Here is a 17315-nt window from a genome sequence, read left to right on the forward strand (position 1 = left end):
CTGTATTGTGTCTTGGTACTAATTTGGGTCAATTTCATCTTTGTCTCTTTGAAGAGATTAAGATTAGACCATACCTAAAGCAATTTTCTACTCCATCCCCAACCAAAGTGCCCTACAGAGATTATTCTCTCTGCTAACTGCTGAATGTTTCCAAAGGGATGTATTGTTACCGGGTTCTATCCGGGTTCTTGGCTACGCTGCAGAAATGAATTTCAAAAGCACACCAGATGAGTTAGGCCAGTAAGTTATTCAGGTAGGGAGGGAAAAGAAATGGGGGAAAATAACAGAAAATAACAGAGCAGGGGTCCCAGGTAGAGAGGAAGGGGGGTGAAAAGGGATGAAGAGGGCCGATTTACAAGCTACAATTCCCCATTATAGATTATAAATCCCCAGGATTACTTGCGTGGCCATGTGGCAGAGGAAAAATGGCGAAAGCAGCTTAAAGACAGCAGGATGAGTCCATAGGCAAAAGAGCAAGGTGAGAGCCAGCACTCCAGTTTGTGCCTGGCTTTTAAACTGTTAATTATTCCACCCCCTTGCTAATGGAAGGGGAGGGAGTTCCAGCTGTTTGCTGTTTGGATCGATTACCCCACCCATCAATCCCTTAGTGAGGATCCAATGATAAAGTTTCTAGGGGGAAGCGGACTTGGCCCAATGGATGGGGCGTCTGTCCTCTTCTTTTGTTCTTTCAGATCAGATAAATATTCTGCACTTTATGGTTTGTATTTAATTTAATTTTATTTCTATTTGTGTATCTTGCAGATCTTTCCATAGAACCTATTAGCACCTACAACTCTGTCATTCTTTTTAATGATTGCGTAAGTATTCCACCAAATTAATATATTGCCACTTATTTAACTAATTCCTTACTGATGCACATTAGGTAGCTTCCAAGTTTTATGCTATATAAATAATGTTGTAGTAAACACCCTTATACATGTTAAAAATTTTTATCCTATGAGTGGAATTGTCAGATCAAAAGGACCATGCTTTTATCCCGACATTGTCAAATTGCCCTCCACAAAAGTTAGAAGAATGTATATCCCCATCATGCCACGAGAATGCCTGTTTCCTCTCACTTTTGCCAACACTGAGTCTTTTACATTTAAATTTGTTTTGCAGATCTTTAAAGTGAAAAAAGGAGCTCTCATGGTTGTTTTGACTTGCATTTCTTTAATAAATGAGGGTGGGCATCTTGTGTTATATTTGTAGGTATTTTATGTTCTTTTTCTGAAAATGGTTTACATCCTTCACTCATTTTTAAATCAGATTGTTAATCTCTTACTGATCTGTAAGTTATCTGTATATAAAAGAAATTATATAATTTGTGCTGTATATTTTTCTTTTGATTTTGTTTATTTTGCCCCAAGACAATCTTTAACCTCAATTTCTCTCATGTATCCTGAGTTGCTGACTCCTAAATCTGAAACTCTATCCCAGAGCTCTATCCTAGCTCCATGCTCCAATTGTCTACTAAATATCCTCATTTAGATGAAGCTAAACTCATGTATATGTATAAGCTCAGCATATCTGATACTGAATTCATCTTTCCCCAAATATGCATTTCCTCTTATGGTCTCTACATTGGGTACTGATTTGATCATTCACCCAGATATTTCATACAGAAATCTAAGTCATCCACTTCTTTGTTACCTCCTACCTCCAACTGACGAAAAAGAAATATTTTGTTCAAATGGCTGAATGCCCTCCAAATAAATGACTACTAGCAATGTTGCACAGTGGTTAAAGAGCACAGTCTGCAGTCAGACAGAACTGGGTTTACATCTTGGCCCTGGCCTTTCCAAATTACGTGAACACATTTCTTATCTAAAACCTGTTTCCTCTTCTGTAAAGTTTACAGACACTGCTACATAGTGTTATTTAAAGGACTAAATGAGATTGTATACACATATCTGGCATATGATAAAATAATAAATGGTATCTATTATCTCCCTGTTCTAGCTTCCCCCACCCTCTTCCAAGCCATCCTCCATGCTGCTGCCAGACTGACAAATCCGACCTGCTTAGAATCTTTTAGTAACTCCCCCACCCACACACCATTTGTAAATGACATCTGAATTCCTTGGTAGGACAAAGTCATCCAAATGGTCTCAGTTATCTCTCTCCACTACCCTCTAGCCACATGCTACCCTCTAGCCACATTCAACTGCATACCATGCCCCAAATACAATATTCTTTTTCACACTTCCTTGGTTGCTGATAGACAATCCCTCCCCTCAGTCTACTTCCTAAGTACCTACTCAAGACTAAAAGTTAACCATGTCCTTCCTTGTGCTTCCATAGCACTCAGCACTTACTCCTGCCCTGGAATAAATCACACTGTTGTGTAGTCATCTATTAACCTGTGTGTCTCCCCCACTAGATTGTGAACTCCTTGAGGGCATAAAATAAATTTTATTCATGCTTGTATGCCCAGAACTCTGACAGGGTCTGGCAATTTCTAAAAACTCCGTATGTATTTGTTGACTAAATGGATGAATGAATAGCTCTCGGTCTACTACTTATACAGCAGTCAGTACCCAAATATATATATATGTATATGGTTCTTTTTTTAATTATTTATTTATTTTTAAAAATTACATTCAAAAAATATGAGGTCCCATTCAACCCCACCGCCCCCACCCCCCACTCCCGCCACAGCAACACTCGCTCCCATCATCGTGACACATCCATTGCACCTGGTAAGTACATCTCTGAGCATCACTGCACCCCATAGTCAATGGTCCACATCATAGCCCACACTCTCCCACGTTCCATCCAGTGGGCCCTGGGGGGATCTACAACGTCCCATAATTGTCCGTGAAGCACCACCCAGGACAACTCGACGTCCCGAAACCGGCTCCACATCTCATCTCTTCCTCCCATTCCCCAAACCCAGCAGCCACCATGGCTACCCTTCCCACACCCATTCCACATTTTCTCTGTGGACATTGGATTAGTTGTGTCCATTGTATATGGTTCTTTACCAAATCCCCCTACTTCCCACTCATCCTCCCAGCAGTGCCAAGCACCCCAGCCAAAATTTCTGTTGCCCAGGCCATCACAGAAGTCTGGGACTGGTCTGACTAGAAGGGGTGGTACAGGAGACAATGGTCTCAGTGTAGGCCCTGACCAATACCAGTGTCGAGATCAGAGTCCAACCCCAAATCCCAAAGATGAGTATTGCTGCTTGCTTATTCAGAACCTAACCTTTAGTATAAAGGAGAAAACATATCTCAAGTTCATTACTTTAAGCATGACTAGACTTGATGGCTGCTTAAACCACACTTCTCAAACCCTGAGCCAACAAGAGGCACAAACAGGCAAAAGTTATTTTTGTGGTGACTGGGGTGAACAAAGGACCTTTCTCTGAAGTTTTCCACCCTTAAAGTCAGGTCCTACATCATCTCTAGCAAGCAGATAACAGGACATAATTTTGTTTTTTACTTTCTTTTAATGATAATTTTTTAAAAGCCGGTAAGCAGTTACAGACAATTAAAAAATAGACAAGCAAATAAAAATAGATAAGAAACAGAGAAAACACATCCTTCACACCACAATAAATACAGAGCTCTATTAGTATCCCCAACCAACATCCCATGGGAGACCTAGCTATCCCTGTGGTCAGGAGCCATCTCGTTATTGTACAGGGGAACTGGACAATAACCGGTTGTGATGATGTCAAATTGAGTGGGCACAGGGACTGCTGAGATCAGGGTCTACAGTTTTGGGCCTAGGTTTAGATGGGGGTTGGCCACTCTTAACCTCTTCCAGACTGTGCCGAATCCCATAGCTGAAGTAGATAGTAAATCCTAGTGGGGAAAGGTAGCTGTGAGCTGGGGAAAGCAGTGACCTATAAGGGTTTAATAGGTCTCCCACAAGAGACCAAAGGGGAAAGGAGTTGGAATAGGGCACCCAAGAGGTCTTCTCTCCCCAAAAGGATACTTACCAATCAGCATCCAGATCCCAAATCGGGCCCAGGTGCCAGCAGTCATCTGCATCATAAGGTAAATGTTCACAAAGATGCTCAGGAGTGGGAGGAGAGGCAAAGCAGGCACCTGGGAACAGGATAAAATCTTTTTATATACCACAGGGGAATGTGAAAGAGATCCCTACCATACCCAGACTAGGGAAGGAAGCCTCCAACCCCTACCCAGGCTGTGTGTTCAGTGCCCACTCATACAGGATACCTTATGTGGGACTCAAAGAGTAGGCAGCATTTGGGGAAATGAAATTGAAAAGGGAACTAAAGGTCAGAGAAGACGTCTTTGGCCTAGGTACCTCCTGTATCTTCCATTTCATATCCAGTGGAATGTATCTATGAACCTGATTAAGCCACAAGGTATCTGGAACCTATTCTCCCATCTTGGGTTGGCAGGGGAAAAAGAGAGAAGTCATTTACCTTGAAGTGAAGAGAAGTAGAGCTCTGTGGCTGTCTCCAAATGACCCCAGTAATCCCAGTAATCAGCATTAACAGCAGCACAACCACTGCAATCCACACTGGGTCTCCAGAAAGCAGTGGAGTTGGCCACTGGGCCAGCACTAGGCATAGGACGGTCAGTAGTAGAGCTTCAGGGGTCAAGTTGAGAGACATCAAGATCAACATGTTAAGACATTAAGCATCACATTCCAAGGAAAGCCTCCCTCTCGTTCTCCCTCAGTCACCAAATGTCACACACTACCATCTCATCATGCTGACGTCAGAGCCACCCCAGAAAAAAAATCTCACTGCTCACCAAGCAGTGAAGAACAAATATAGACAACTTGGCCAGAAAGTGGAGTAGGGATGGAGTTGAATGGGAAAAAGAGTCCCTGTAGGGTCAGCTTCTCTGCTTCAGGTATCTTCTCATCCTGCAACTCCACTTCATCTTCTCCATTCTTCATCTTCCTTTCAGGCTGGTACCTGAAGCAAAATCAGGAAGGCAGTATAGGGATATGATGTGGGGGCATTTTCACCTGGGTGGTGTTGCAGGGACAGATGCTGGACATTGTATGTCCTACCATGGCCCACTGGGTGGACTGGGGGAGAGTGTAAACTACAATGTAAACCATTATCTATGTGGTACAGCAGTGCTCCAAAATGTATTCACCAGGTGCAGTGAATGTGCCACGATGATGCAAGAGGTTGTTGATGTGGGAGGAGTGGAGTGAGGGGGGTGGGGGCTATATGGAGACCTCATATTTCTCTAATGTAACATTTAAAAGAAGAAGAAAAAAAAAAGAATGACCCAACCACTTGCCACCTCCTTCCAGGCAGTTTAAGCTTCTTCTTCACCACTTAAGGGTAGAAGCTCCTTTCTGGTAGGGAGGGATGCCCGGCTTCCTCAAGGAGATCCACAATGATGAAGACAGAGGAGGAAGGAGGAACAGATCCCCATCATTCCTTATCCAAGTATAAAAACCCAAATCATGGGATGCTGAAGGAGTCTCACCTGAGGATGAGAACACAAATAGCCACCAGGGAGTAAGCAAGTAGGGTCCCAATTGACATGAGGTCCACAAGATCAGTGAGTTCAAAGAGGAATGCCATGAATGCTAAAATAGAGAGGCAGAAAACAAGAAATGAGAGACCAAAGGGAAGAGCAAAATTAAGGGAGTTGGCAAAACAACTAAGAGAAGGGGAAAAGGAATTTTCACCTGCAATAATGCCAGAGACCACAGTGGCCACTACGGGTGTTTGCGTGCCAGTGTGGATCCGTGCAAGGACACAGAACAGGAGGCCATCCTCTGCCATTGCGTAGATCACCCGAGGCATGGGGAACATAGAGCCCAAGAGACTGGAGGGAAGGCCCAGAAGTGGCATGAGTTGGTTGGGATCACTTTTCCCAAATTTGTGTGGGTAAGGGGGTTCTGTCTCTCCTTCACAGTCCTTTTAAGGGGTATTTTCTGGTACTGAATGCTATAACTTGGGACTTTGACAGCAAAGAAGAATAAACATTTGACACTGACCTGGTGGAAAGAGCACAGAGTGAGCCAACAGCCACAGCATAGCAGGCAGGGGCCCACCCAATATGGAGAAATGCCTCAGGCAAGGGGCTCTTGGGTTGAAGCTGGTAGTAAGGCATCATGAGTGTGAGTGCAGAAGAGACACCAAAATAGGCCAAAAAGCAGATGAACAGAGAGATCACAATGCCCATTGGGATGGAACGCTGGGGATTCTGAGCCTCTTCCCCTGCAGGAAGGGGCACACGGTTCTGAATCAGGACAACAGGCCCACTCCTCTACCACCCCTAATCTGCGTGCAACCTGAGCACACCCTCTACCCAAGCCCTACACAGAAGGGAATGACTGTGTTACCAGTGGTAGCAATACAATCGAAACCAACAAATGCATAGAAACATGTAGCTGCTCCGCGAAGAATCCCCTTGAAGCCGAAAGGCACAAATCCTCCATAGCCCAGAGGACCCAAGCTAGAGTGGAAGAGGGATGGAAAATTAAGGGTGTATTCAGCAAACTCTGTATCTTTTCTCTAATGCCAAACTACTTAGCTATGTCTTCAAGGCCCAGGCTCCCATTCCCCCACGGCCCCAATCCAGAATCTCCCTAATCCTCCCCCATGTTCCCAGATCTACAGCTTCTAAAAGTGAATCTCCTGACCTATAGGTGTCATTAGGTCCAGGCACGGCCAAGTCATAGTCCACTTTCGTGAGCTTCCAGTTGTGCAGGTCCCCCTTAATGAAGCCAGAGATGACAACAAAGCCAAGAACTAAAAGGTTCACCCCTGTGAACACTTTGGTAACCAGGGCTGACTCACTGGCTCCTAGAGCCAGCAATCCTGTGGGAGAAATACATTCAGGACTCAATCCACACTTTGTGTCACTGCCTCTGTGGGGCAGACCCTTCCTTCTCAGCTTCTCTTCTCCCCCATCATCATCACCTCCACTGGCTTACCAGAACTGCTTCTAGCCTTCCTCCCTCCATCATTATCCCTGTCCCTTGCCTCACCCGTGAGCAGCAGCACAAGGCCCATAGCGAAAAAGTCTGGATATTGTGCGAGAACATGAGGTACATGCAATGAAACGCTCCCCTGCAGAGCCCGGGAGATGTGGTTCCCGATTAGATTGTCAAAAGCAGAGCTCCAGGCCCGTGCCACACTGGCTGTACCTGGTGAAGCAAAGAGAGAAACATGGGGTCAAATTCCCTCCCTCCTTTTCTCCCGCTGCACATCTGTCTCACATGAATCCCTGCCATTTTTGCCTATTCTTACTTATTTAAAACCCAAAATGTCTACTAAGGAAATCAGGACAGAGGGGAGTAGAATGAAGAATTCCTCCACCTCTTCAACCCTTCCAGCCTCCCCCTGCTCAACAAACATACACATTAAGGATGTCGAGGTCCTGTGAAGGATGAAGAATACCTTAGCTTCACCATTCCACCCACAACTCCTGACCTAAAGCCCCTTTGCTGGCTGTGCAGTTCCCTCCCTGTCCCACTATCTCACCTATGACGTAGGAGAGGATGAGGTTCCAGCCAGTAGTGAAGGCCCAGAGTTCACCCACAGTGACATAGCTGTAGAGATATGCAGAACCAGAACGGGGAACCCGGGCACCAAACTCCGCATAGCACAGCCCAGCCAACACAGAAGAGAGGGCAGCCACCAAAAAGCAGATCACAATGGATGGTCCCGCCTTATCTTTGGCCACCTCGCCAGCCAGGACATATACACCTGCACCCAGTGTACTGCCCACACCCAGAGCCACTAAATCCAGTGTGCTCAGGCATCTGGCAAGGCGAGTCTCAGCCACGCCTGGCTCCAGCGGACGTCTGCGGAGCAGCTTTTGACCAAATCTGCGGAGGGCTTGGCACAGCATTCTATCTGGAATTGTCTGGTGAAACACAAGACAAAACCTTTCAATAGGGCTCATTCTCTCCAGGGGTTCTTAACCAGGGGTCCACGGACCCCCAAGGGGTCTGTGGAAAATTATTATCTTTATTTTCTCTGACCTCTAATTGAAATCTAGCATTTCCTTCACTTATGAATGTATACAATAAATACATTACAGTAGTATTCATTTCACCTGGCTGGCAATGGGGTCGGTGGAACAAAAAGATTAACAACCCCTCAGAGTCTAAGCTCTAAGAGTAGATTCCAAGACCTACTCTGCCAAGCAAAGGAGCTATGAGAGATGGGGGCCACTGAAGAGACAAAGGAAAGTCACTTTACCTCTAACCTCAGTTTCTTCTTATATAAGTAGGAGTTGATAATATCTCACAAGTGTTTTTGAAGTATTATTCAGAGAAGGCATATGAAAGCCTCGTATGGTACAGGGTCTGGCGTCTAGTAGGTGTTCAGTCAACTATTGTGATTAGTAGTAATTGAAGAAAATGTGGCATTGGTGTGGAGAAATTGGCCATGGTGGCTGCTGAGGGTAGGAAGTGGGAGGAAGAGATGTGATGTGGGAGCATTTTCAGGGGTTGGAGTTGTCCTTGGTGGTGCTGCAGAGACAGTTACCAGACATTGTATGTCCTCCCATGGCCCACTGGGTGGACTGTGGGAGAGTGTGGGCTATGATGTGGACCATTGACCATGAGGTGCAGCGGTGCTCAGAGATGTATTCACCAAATGCAATGGATGTGTCATGATGATGGAGGAGGTTGTTGTTATGGAGAGAAGAGTGGGTGAGGGTGGTGGGGGGTATATGGTGACCTCATATTTTTTTAATGTAACATTAAAAAAACAAATAAAGACAAAAATATATATATATATTAGTTCTTTCTTCTTTGGCGGGGAAACTACAGGGTTTATTCTAGACCCCAACCCAGGAACCCTGGAACTTAATCTGTCTGTTTCCTGGTCTGTGTTTCCTTGGAAATTAAACAGAACTCAAACCAGGAGGGACCAGAGACTGTGGAGAGTCCTCTTCTCACATCCTTATTCCTTTTCAGGGCTCTCCCCTGGGCTTCAACTAAGAATTGACCCCCAGGCTGCCCAGGGGGAAGGGGGGACCCACCGCAGCTGCAGATCAAAAAGTGAGCACCGACTTGATTTCTCCTCACCAAGCCCACACTGCGTAATAGGCGCAGCCGGTCGCCAGGGGAATAAGCAAGTGTTTCCCCACTTCCTCCCGCCGCGCTGGGCTAATCCAGTATCATCAACATCTAAAGATTTGAAGACGTGCCCCCAAAGGGGCCCCGGAACTGACCGAGTTTGCTCACACTCTTTTCTCCTCGGGGGAGGGGGGGAATTCCGCCCAATGCCCCTTCCCCCGGCTCAGCTCCCAGAATCGAATGCCCCCATCTGGAAATGGTCTGGGGCTGGGGTGAAAATGGCAGCTCTGGCTCCCGGGGCCGAGGTCTTGCCAGCAACAGGTCACGGCCCCGCTGATGCAACTGCATGCCTGGGTTGCCAAAGAATCGTAGGTATGCCAGGACCCTCGCGGAACCCCTTTGACACAAGTGTCGGCCCCCAAGGCTTACCCACGAGCTGTTGCAAGCCCCGAGAGCTGAAAGTCGCGATCGGATTCGGTGAGGTTGAGTTAAGCTGAGTTCGGTTGAGGCTGCCGAGTTGGGTTCCTCAGGTTTCAAAGCTGCTGTTTGGGGTCGTTGCGCGCCAAGCGCCCCTTATATACTCCAGGAGGCGGAGCCGGTAACGTCATGGGATCCCACCCCACCCCCCCCCAATCTTCCTCCCTACACACACACACACACACACGCACACGGGCGCTCGCGCGCACATATATATAAACACACATACAAACACACACCACATCACACCCCCGCTGTCTGCAAAAGAGATTGCTGCTTCCGCGACATCAAACCCGGTGTGGCGGTGAGAACAAAAGAGAACAGCACAGCCTTTCTCCAGTTCCCTCTCTGGCCTTCAGAGCAGGACAATAAAAGGCTTCCAGGCCAGAATCGGTGGTTCGGGGTGGGGGCCAGAGGCCGGAGCGGGGGATGGAAGGAAAAACAGCACGAGGGGCCTCCACCTCCCTCTCCATCAGTCTTCCTTAGCTTTCTTGTGTCTACATGAGGCACCAGATTATAGACAGTCGTCTGGCCACGACCTCTTATCTTTTTTTTTTTTTTATTGACTTTGTAATAATATTACATTAAAAATATATATATATGTGAGGTCCCATTCAACCCCACCCCCCCCCTCTCCCCCCCCCCCCCAACAACACTCGTTCCCATCATCATGACACATCCATTGGATTTGGTAAATACATCTTTGGGCACCTCTGCACCTCATAGACAATGGTCCACATCATGGCCCATACTCTCCTCCATTCCATCCAGTGGGCCCTGTGAGGATTTACAATGTCCCGTGATTACCTCTGAGGCACCATCCAGGGCAGCTCCATGTCCCAAAGATGCCTCCACCTCTCATCTCTTCCTGCCTTTCCCCATACCCATCGTCCACCATGTCCACTTTTCCCAATCCAATGCCACCTCTTCTATGTGGACATTGGATTGGTTGTGTCCATTGCACCTCTACTCTCACCCTCAACTGTGGACATTTTTAGATGCAATTATCAAGGCTGAGAAAATGGAAGATGGTTTCAGCTACCAACTATACAATGATAATTAATCCCATCTAGATTTCTAGACCCCAGTCTCTCCACAGTGTATTTCTACCTTCCCATAAACATTAAATTGTTTAAATATCAAATTCTGACAATACCAAAATATTGGAGGGAATAGCTTATTTAATTCCATTATGCTGAAGAGAAAACTGAGGCTCAGACGCAGGACTTGCCAGAGGCCACACCATAACTTTGTTGACAGCCATTGGACTTCAATGCCTGCCTCCTATAGACATCACACATTATTCAAATATACAAGAGGAGGTGTGGCAGTGAGCAAAACCAAACAGGGAGAGGGGACAGCAGCTAGGCAGACCCTTTTAGGTTAGGAGTTTCTAGAAGCAGAAGAGGAGCCTAAGAATCTAAGAATGATTACTTTGGGTCAGACACACAGTCCATCCAGCCTAATTAATGTTCTTACGCTTAAGGGAGAAAAGGGTTGTGAAGGCATGGTTCTCATCTACGAAGACATCTCAGGGTTTAAGGATGGACTTAAATATTCTAATTCCCTTTAATAATCCATTAAAGGTATGACACCTACCAATCAAAAGTCTAAATATTTTTTGAAGTAATTGATATTTTCAGCCAGCTCCAGCCGCATTTAGGCATCTGTCAGGTAATTATTAGCACTGTGTATATAGCAGTTAGAATAGCACTGAAGAGATTACAAGAAAAACGTAAAATACAATTCTTGCCCTCCTAGTCTTTGCAATGTAGTTATGAAAGAAAACTCATACAGTGCAATAGAAACAGTATTGCATAGTGGTTAGGAGTACAGTCTTTGGAGTTATACTAGGTTCACTAGGTTAGACTAGGCATGGCCACTTAACTAGCTGTGTGGCCTTGAGTAAATTATCTGAGGTCTCTGGGCCACAGTTTCTGGATTTAATACACATATTTCAGAGGTTTCTTGTGATGCTTAGAAGCGATTATGAAGTCAAGTCTTCCTGTCTGGCACATAGGAAGTAGTCAATAAATACTAGCTATATATTCAGAATATGTGTGTATTTTAGTATTAAATGATTAGGTGATTGATTTGATTATGAGGCTGACAAATCAGTGAGGTAAATTTTTCAGAGAAAGAAGTCATCAGTACATACTGGAATATATAAAGAAGGCCTCTATTTGTAAGGGGTTGGGGAGGGAGGTTGATAGGGACTTAGGCTGAGCACTGAAGGATGAAGGTTTGGATGAGCTCCAGATTTACAGAGAGATAAAAAGTAAAGTCAGGGGCCCATGTGGAGACTAGCCTAGAAAGTGGAATGTTTGTTAGGATGAAGTTGAAGATAAGGTTGAGTAAATGGACACCTCCTTCTTGGAGTAATGGGAACCATAAAATTTATTACCCAATATGTCAAGCAGTAATTTTTACCATTGGTCATAAACTCACACTAGTTAATTCTAACAGTGAGCATAATAGGGTTTCAATTATTTAACAAAAACTTGATCAATTAATTAGAAGGTTCAAGGGGTACCTCCAATTCTACCCTTCCAAGATTTGTAAACAACTCTTCTCATCCACCGTATGCATCCCTTCCATGAATTTGTAGACTTCAACTATATTCCCGTTCTCAGTTCTTTTTTTTTTCCTCTTCTTTTTTTTTAAATTATTTATTTATTATTTTTTTAAATTACATTAAAAAAAAATATGAGGTCCCATTCAACCCCACCGCCCCCGCCCCCCACTTCTCAGTTCTTATTTCCTCAGAAATCCCATGATCTCCTCAATCATTATGGAACTTCTCCAACCTCAGTGGTACAATGTACAATGGCTGGGTGCAAAAGCATTGAATTTGTTTGTATTTATTGTAAAAGCAATTTAACACTGATGAAAACCAGAAAAAAGTCACCCATAATTCTTAGCAAAACAACTATGTGTTTCCATGCTCCATTCTACACACATGCACACACTCATAATATGATTTTTCATTCTGCTTTTTTCATTACCAAATATTTTTTAAAATAACTGCTATCCTTCAAAATTATCATTGTTAATAGTTGCATAATATTCCATAACATTGATGTGCCGTAATTTAACACAAACATTTATTAAGGTTGCATCTAGTTTTCTTCTGTTCTAGGAAATACTGCAATGAACAGCTCCATTAAGCCAGCTTTTCTACTTAATTTAATTTCTTTCTTAGGCTAGATTCCCAGGAGTGGGATTACTGAATCAAAGATTATGAAGATATTTATTGACCTTGATACTTCTTTTCATAGTACTCATCCAAAAGGTTTTTTATCAATTTATGGCCATAGTTAGAGTAAACCAATTTTACTACAATCTCACCAGCATAACTGCTATCATTTAAACAAGTATTTTGCTAAGAGAAAAAATGAAAGTAGAAATTATTTCATTGTGTTTACAATTTATATTTCTTTTGGAATTTGTTTTTTCTTAGTTCAACCTAGTCATGTGAGTCTTAATATTTTCTGTATAAATTGGAATTAATTCTTTATAAAATGTAGATATTAACCTTTTATAATACTTAATTCAAATATTCCGTTATTTGTTTTTTATTTAGGAAGTTTCAAGTTTTTAACTTGTTATTGAAGTATGACATATATAAACATGTAAACACATATCATGTATTGTAAGTGTACAGCTCAATGAATTTTCACAAAATGAACACACCCATGTCACAGCACCTAGATCGAGAAAGAAGAAGACAATTATAGCACCCCAGAATTCCCCATAGTGCGAGTTGTTATTCTCCTTTCAATAAGGGTAGCCTCTGTCCTGACTCCTTTTTTTTTTTAAGATTTATTTTATTTCTCTCCCCTTACCCCCACCCCCCACACCAGTTGTCTGTTCTCTGTGTCCATTCGATGCGCGCCCTTCTTTTTTTTGTCTTTATTTTTTTAATATTACATTCAAAAAATATGAAGTCCCCATATACCCCCCACCCCCCTCCTCCCCCCACCCGCCCTTCTTTTTGTCCGCTTCTGTTGTTGTCAGCGGCACGGGAATATGTGCTTCCCCCGGTGTGTCATCCTGCCATGCCAGCTCTCCGCATGTGCGGCGCCACTCCTGGGCAGGCTGCACTCTCCTTCACGCTGAGCGGCTCTCCCCACCGGGCGCACCCCCTACGCGTGGGGCTCCCCCATGCGGCAGGGCACCCCCTGCATGTATCAGCACTGCTCGTGGGCCAGCTCCACACAAGTCAAGGAGGCCCGGGGTTTGAACCGCAGACCTCCCATGTGGTAGACGGATGCCCTATCCACTGGGTCAAGTCCACCTCCCTGTCCTGACTTCTTACAGCATAGATCCTTTTGCCTATTTTTTTGTACTTTACATAAATGGAATCTTACAGTAGATACTTTTCTTTATTGATATATAATTCACATACCACAAAATTCATCCTTTTAACATGTGTAATTCAGTAGTTTTTTTGGTATAGTCAGAGTTGTGCAGCCATTGCCACAATCAATTTTAGAACATTTTCATCACCTTTAAAAGATCATAGAAACATAGAAAAAAATAAACAAATAAAAATAAAGGAAAAAAGAAACCATGTACCCATCCCCCCATTATTCCTCATTTCTTCCCAAATCACTCGAACCACACCCACACCCCTAGGCAACCAGGAATCTACTTTTTATCTCTATAAATTTCTAGACATTTCACATAAATGAAACCTTCAATATGTGGTCTTTTATAACTGACTTCTTTTGCTTACTGTAGCAGTTTGAAATTATTTTATGAATCCCAAAAAGAGAAATATTATATTTTAAACTATTTCATTCCTTTGGGTGTGCAACCCATTTGACTGGATTATGTCAGTGGGGCATGATTCATTTAAAGTGTCCCACCCTCTTGCTGGGTCTGATATAAAGGGAGAGACAGACTCACACAGACAGACATAGGAAAATGGGAATTGCCATGTTTCATTCGGCCATGTGAGAGAAAATACTCCGGTTTTGCCCACAGCTGAGCTGCAAGGGCAGAAGCTCTAAGAGACAAGCCTTATGCCAGGAGAGAGAGGACTACAGGATCACTTAAGCATGAAGTCCAAAGAGGGTGGGCCCACAGAGCAGCTCAAGAGGAGACAGTGAGCCCGAAGGGGAAGGCTGAAACCTTGACAGAGATTGATGGCTGTCTTCCTTCACCACGTGGCAACACACTGAAATCAACAGTTAGCTGACCTTTGTGAGAAAGCATCTCCGCTGGTGCCTCGATTTGGACATTTCATGTCCTTGTAACTGTAAGCTTTTACTCCAAATAAATACCCTTTCTAAAGCCAACACATTTCTGGTACTTTGCATTAGCAGCCCTTTGGCAAACTAAAATGCTTATAATATTTTCAGGGTTCATACATGTTGCCTGTATCAGTACTTCATTCCTTTCTTTTGCCAAATAATTTGGTATATGGACAAACCAAATTCTGTCTATCCATTCATCATTTAGTTTTTCTCCATTTTTCAACTATTGTGAATAATGATATGAACATTCGTGGACAGGTTTTTTTGTGGACATATGTTTAGATTTCTCTTGGGCATATACCTAAGAGTGGATTTTTTTTGTCACCATATGAGGAGCTGCCAAACAGTTTTTTAAAGAGGACACACCATTTTACATTCCCATCAGCAGTTTATGAGGGTTCAAAATTTGTTATAATCTGTTCTTTGGGATTATGGCCATCCTAATGAGTGTGAAGTGGTATCTCATTGTGGTTTTGACTTGTATTTCCCTGAAGGCTAATATGTTGAGCATCTTTCATGTGTTTTTTGGCCATTTGTATATCTTCATTGGAGAAAGTCTATTCAAGTCCTTTGCCCATTTTTAATTGGGTTATTTGCATTTCTATTGTTGAGTTCTAAGAATTCTTTATATATTCTGGATGCTAGACCTTTATCAGATATATGATTTGTAAATACACTCTCCCATACTCTGGGTTGTCATTTCACTTTCTTTATAGTGTCTTTTAATACACAAAAGTTTTTAATTTTGTTGAATTCCAATAATCTATTTTTCTTTTATCATTTATGCTTTTGGTTTCATATCTAAGAAACTACTGCCTAATCCAAAATCATAAAGATTTACACCTATGTTTTCTTCTAAGAGTTTTATATTTTTAGCCCTTACATTTAGATGTTTGGGTTAATTTTTGTACATGGTATGAGGTAGGGATTCAACTTTGTTCTTTTCCATATAGATATCCTATTGTCTCAGCACCATTTGTTGAAAAGACTATTTTTTTCCATTGAATTGTCTTGGCACCCTTGTCAAAAATCAATTGACGGTAAATGTGCAGGTTTATTTCTGGACTCTCAATTGTATTCTATTGATCTATGAGCCTATATTCTTATACCAACCTATTCTTTGGTAGCTTTTTAGTAAGTTTTGAAACTGGGAATTGTGAGTCCTCCAACTTTGTTCTTGTTTTTCAAGATTGTTTTGCCTGTTGTCAGTTTTGAGTTTCCATATAAATATTAGGATCAGCTTATCAACTTCTGCAAAGAAGCCAGCTGGAACTTTGAAAGGATTTTGCATTAAATCTGTAGGTTAATTTGAGGTGTATTGTCATCTTAGCAAAATTAAACCTTACAATCTATGAACATGGAATGTCTTTCCATTTATTTAGATCTTAATTTCATTCAACAATGGTTGGCAGATTTTAGAGTATAAGTTTTGTACTCTAATAAATTTATCCCTAATTCTATTATTATTTGTTAAAAAGATTTTTTAAAAATTTCTCCCCCCTACCTCATTCCCCTCATTGCCTTTCTGTTCTTCTGTGTCTGCTTGTATTCTCATTAGGTAACTCCAGGAACCAATCCTGGGACCTTCCGCAGTGGGAGAGAGGTGATTACTCTCTTGCATCACCTCAGCTCTCTTGTTCTGCTACGTCTTCTTATTTTTTCTCCTTTGTGTCTCTTGTATCATCTTGCTGTGCCAGCTCTCCATGTTGGTCAGCACTCCTGCATGGGGCAGCTTTCCTGCACAGGGTGACATTCCCATGCACGGCGGCACTCCTGCGTGGGGCTGCATTCCCGAGTGGACCGGCACTCTGCGTAGGCCAGCTCACTGGGTGGGCCAACTTGCCCTCACCAGGAGGCCCTGGGGATCGAACCCTGGACCTCCTATATGGTAGACGGGAGCCCAATTGGTTGAACCACATCTGTCTCCCCTACTATCATTTTTGATGTTATTGTAAATGGAATCATTTCCTTAATATCATTTGTACATTGTTCATTGCAAGTGTATAAACTACAATTGATTTTTGTATCTTGTCTTGCAATGCTGGTGAACTCTTTTATTAGTTTTAATATTTTTAGTGGATTCCTTGCAATTTTTTATACACATGATTATGTCTTCTGCAAATGGAGATTGTTTTATTTCATCCTTACCAATCTGGATGCCTTTTATTTCATTTTCTTGCCTGTTGTCTCATCCAGTACTTCCAGTACAATATTGAGTAGAAGTAGCAAGTATAAACATACTTGTTTTGTCCCTGATCTTAGGGAGAAATTATTCAGTCTTTTACCATTAAGTATTATGTTTGCTGTGGGTTTTTTTTTTGCAGATGCCCTTTATCAGGTGAGAAAGTTAATTCAATATTGCCTTTTTGAGATCCGTCCATATAGTTGTGTATAGTTGTAGATCATTCATTCTCAGCTGTATGAGTTATATCACAATTTATTCCCTCTATTGTTTACTAATTTTGGGGTAGTTTCCAGTTTTCAGCTGTTACAAATAATACTGCTATGAACTTTCTAGTACATTTGGTCCTATAAATATATGTGCACATTTTTGTTAAGAATAAAACTAGAAGTGGAATTACTGAGTCA

General features: G+C 42.9%; 1 protein-coding gene across 1 annotated transcript; it reads right to left on the reverse strand.

Annotated features, from left to right (window-relative positions):
- Positions 1-3434: 3434 nt before the first annotated feature.
- Positions 3435-9530, reverse strand: SLC7A3 (solute carrier family 7 member 3). The gene is made up of 12 exons (XM_004447882.5): positions 9418-9530; positions 7442-7826; positions 6946-7104; positions 6598-6775; positions 6298-6410; positions 5950-6172; positions 5638-5777; positions 5433-5535; positions 4737-4903; positions 4403-4569; positions 3950-4058; positions 3435-3812 (listed from the first exon to the last, which is right to left on the reverse strand). Exons 2-12 carry the CDS (start codon positions 7809-7811, stop codon positions 3682-3684), a joined length of 1860 nt encoding a protein of 619 aa, XP_004447939.1. The 5' UTR covers positions 7812-7826; positions 9418-9530; the 3' UTR covers positions 3435-3681.
- Positions 9531-17315: the final 7785 nt, after the last annotated feature.

Source organism: Dasypus novemcinctus, chromosome X (assembly GCF_030445035.2).
Source record: "Dasypus novemcinctus isolate mDasNov1 chromosome X, mDasNov1.1.hap2, whole genome shotgun sequence".
Lineage (NCBI taxonomy): Eukaryota > Metazoa > Chordata > Mammalia > Cingulata > Dasypodidae > Dasypus > Dasypus novemcinctus.

What these genes read in the sequence shown, in the direction of transcription:
- SLC7A3 (XM_004447882.5), bottom strand. Translation starts at nt 7,811, where the DNA reads ATGCTGTGCCAAGCCCTCCGCAGATTTGGTCAAAAGCTGCTCCGCAGA. An exon ending in CTCTGTGCTCTTTCCACCAG is followed by an intron (nt 5,778 to 5,949) that starts GTCAGTGTCAAA and finishes CCTTCCCTCCAG; the next exon opens with TCTCTTGGGCTCTATGTTCC. An exon ending in TATTTGTTCTTCACTGCTTG is followed by an intron (nt 4,570 to 4,736) that starts GTGAGCAGTGAG and finishes TGACCCCTGAAG; the next exon opens with CTCTACTACTGACCGTCCTA.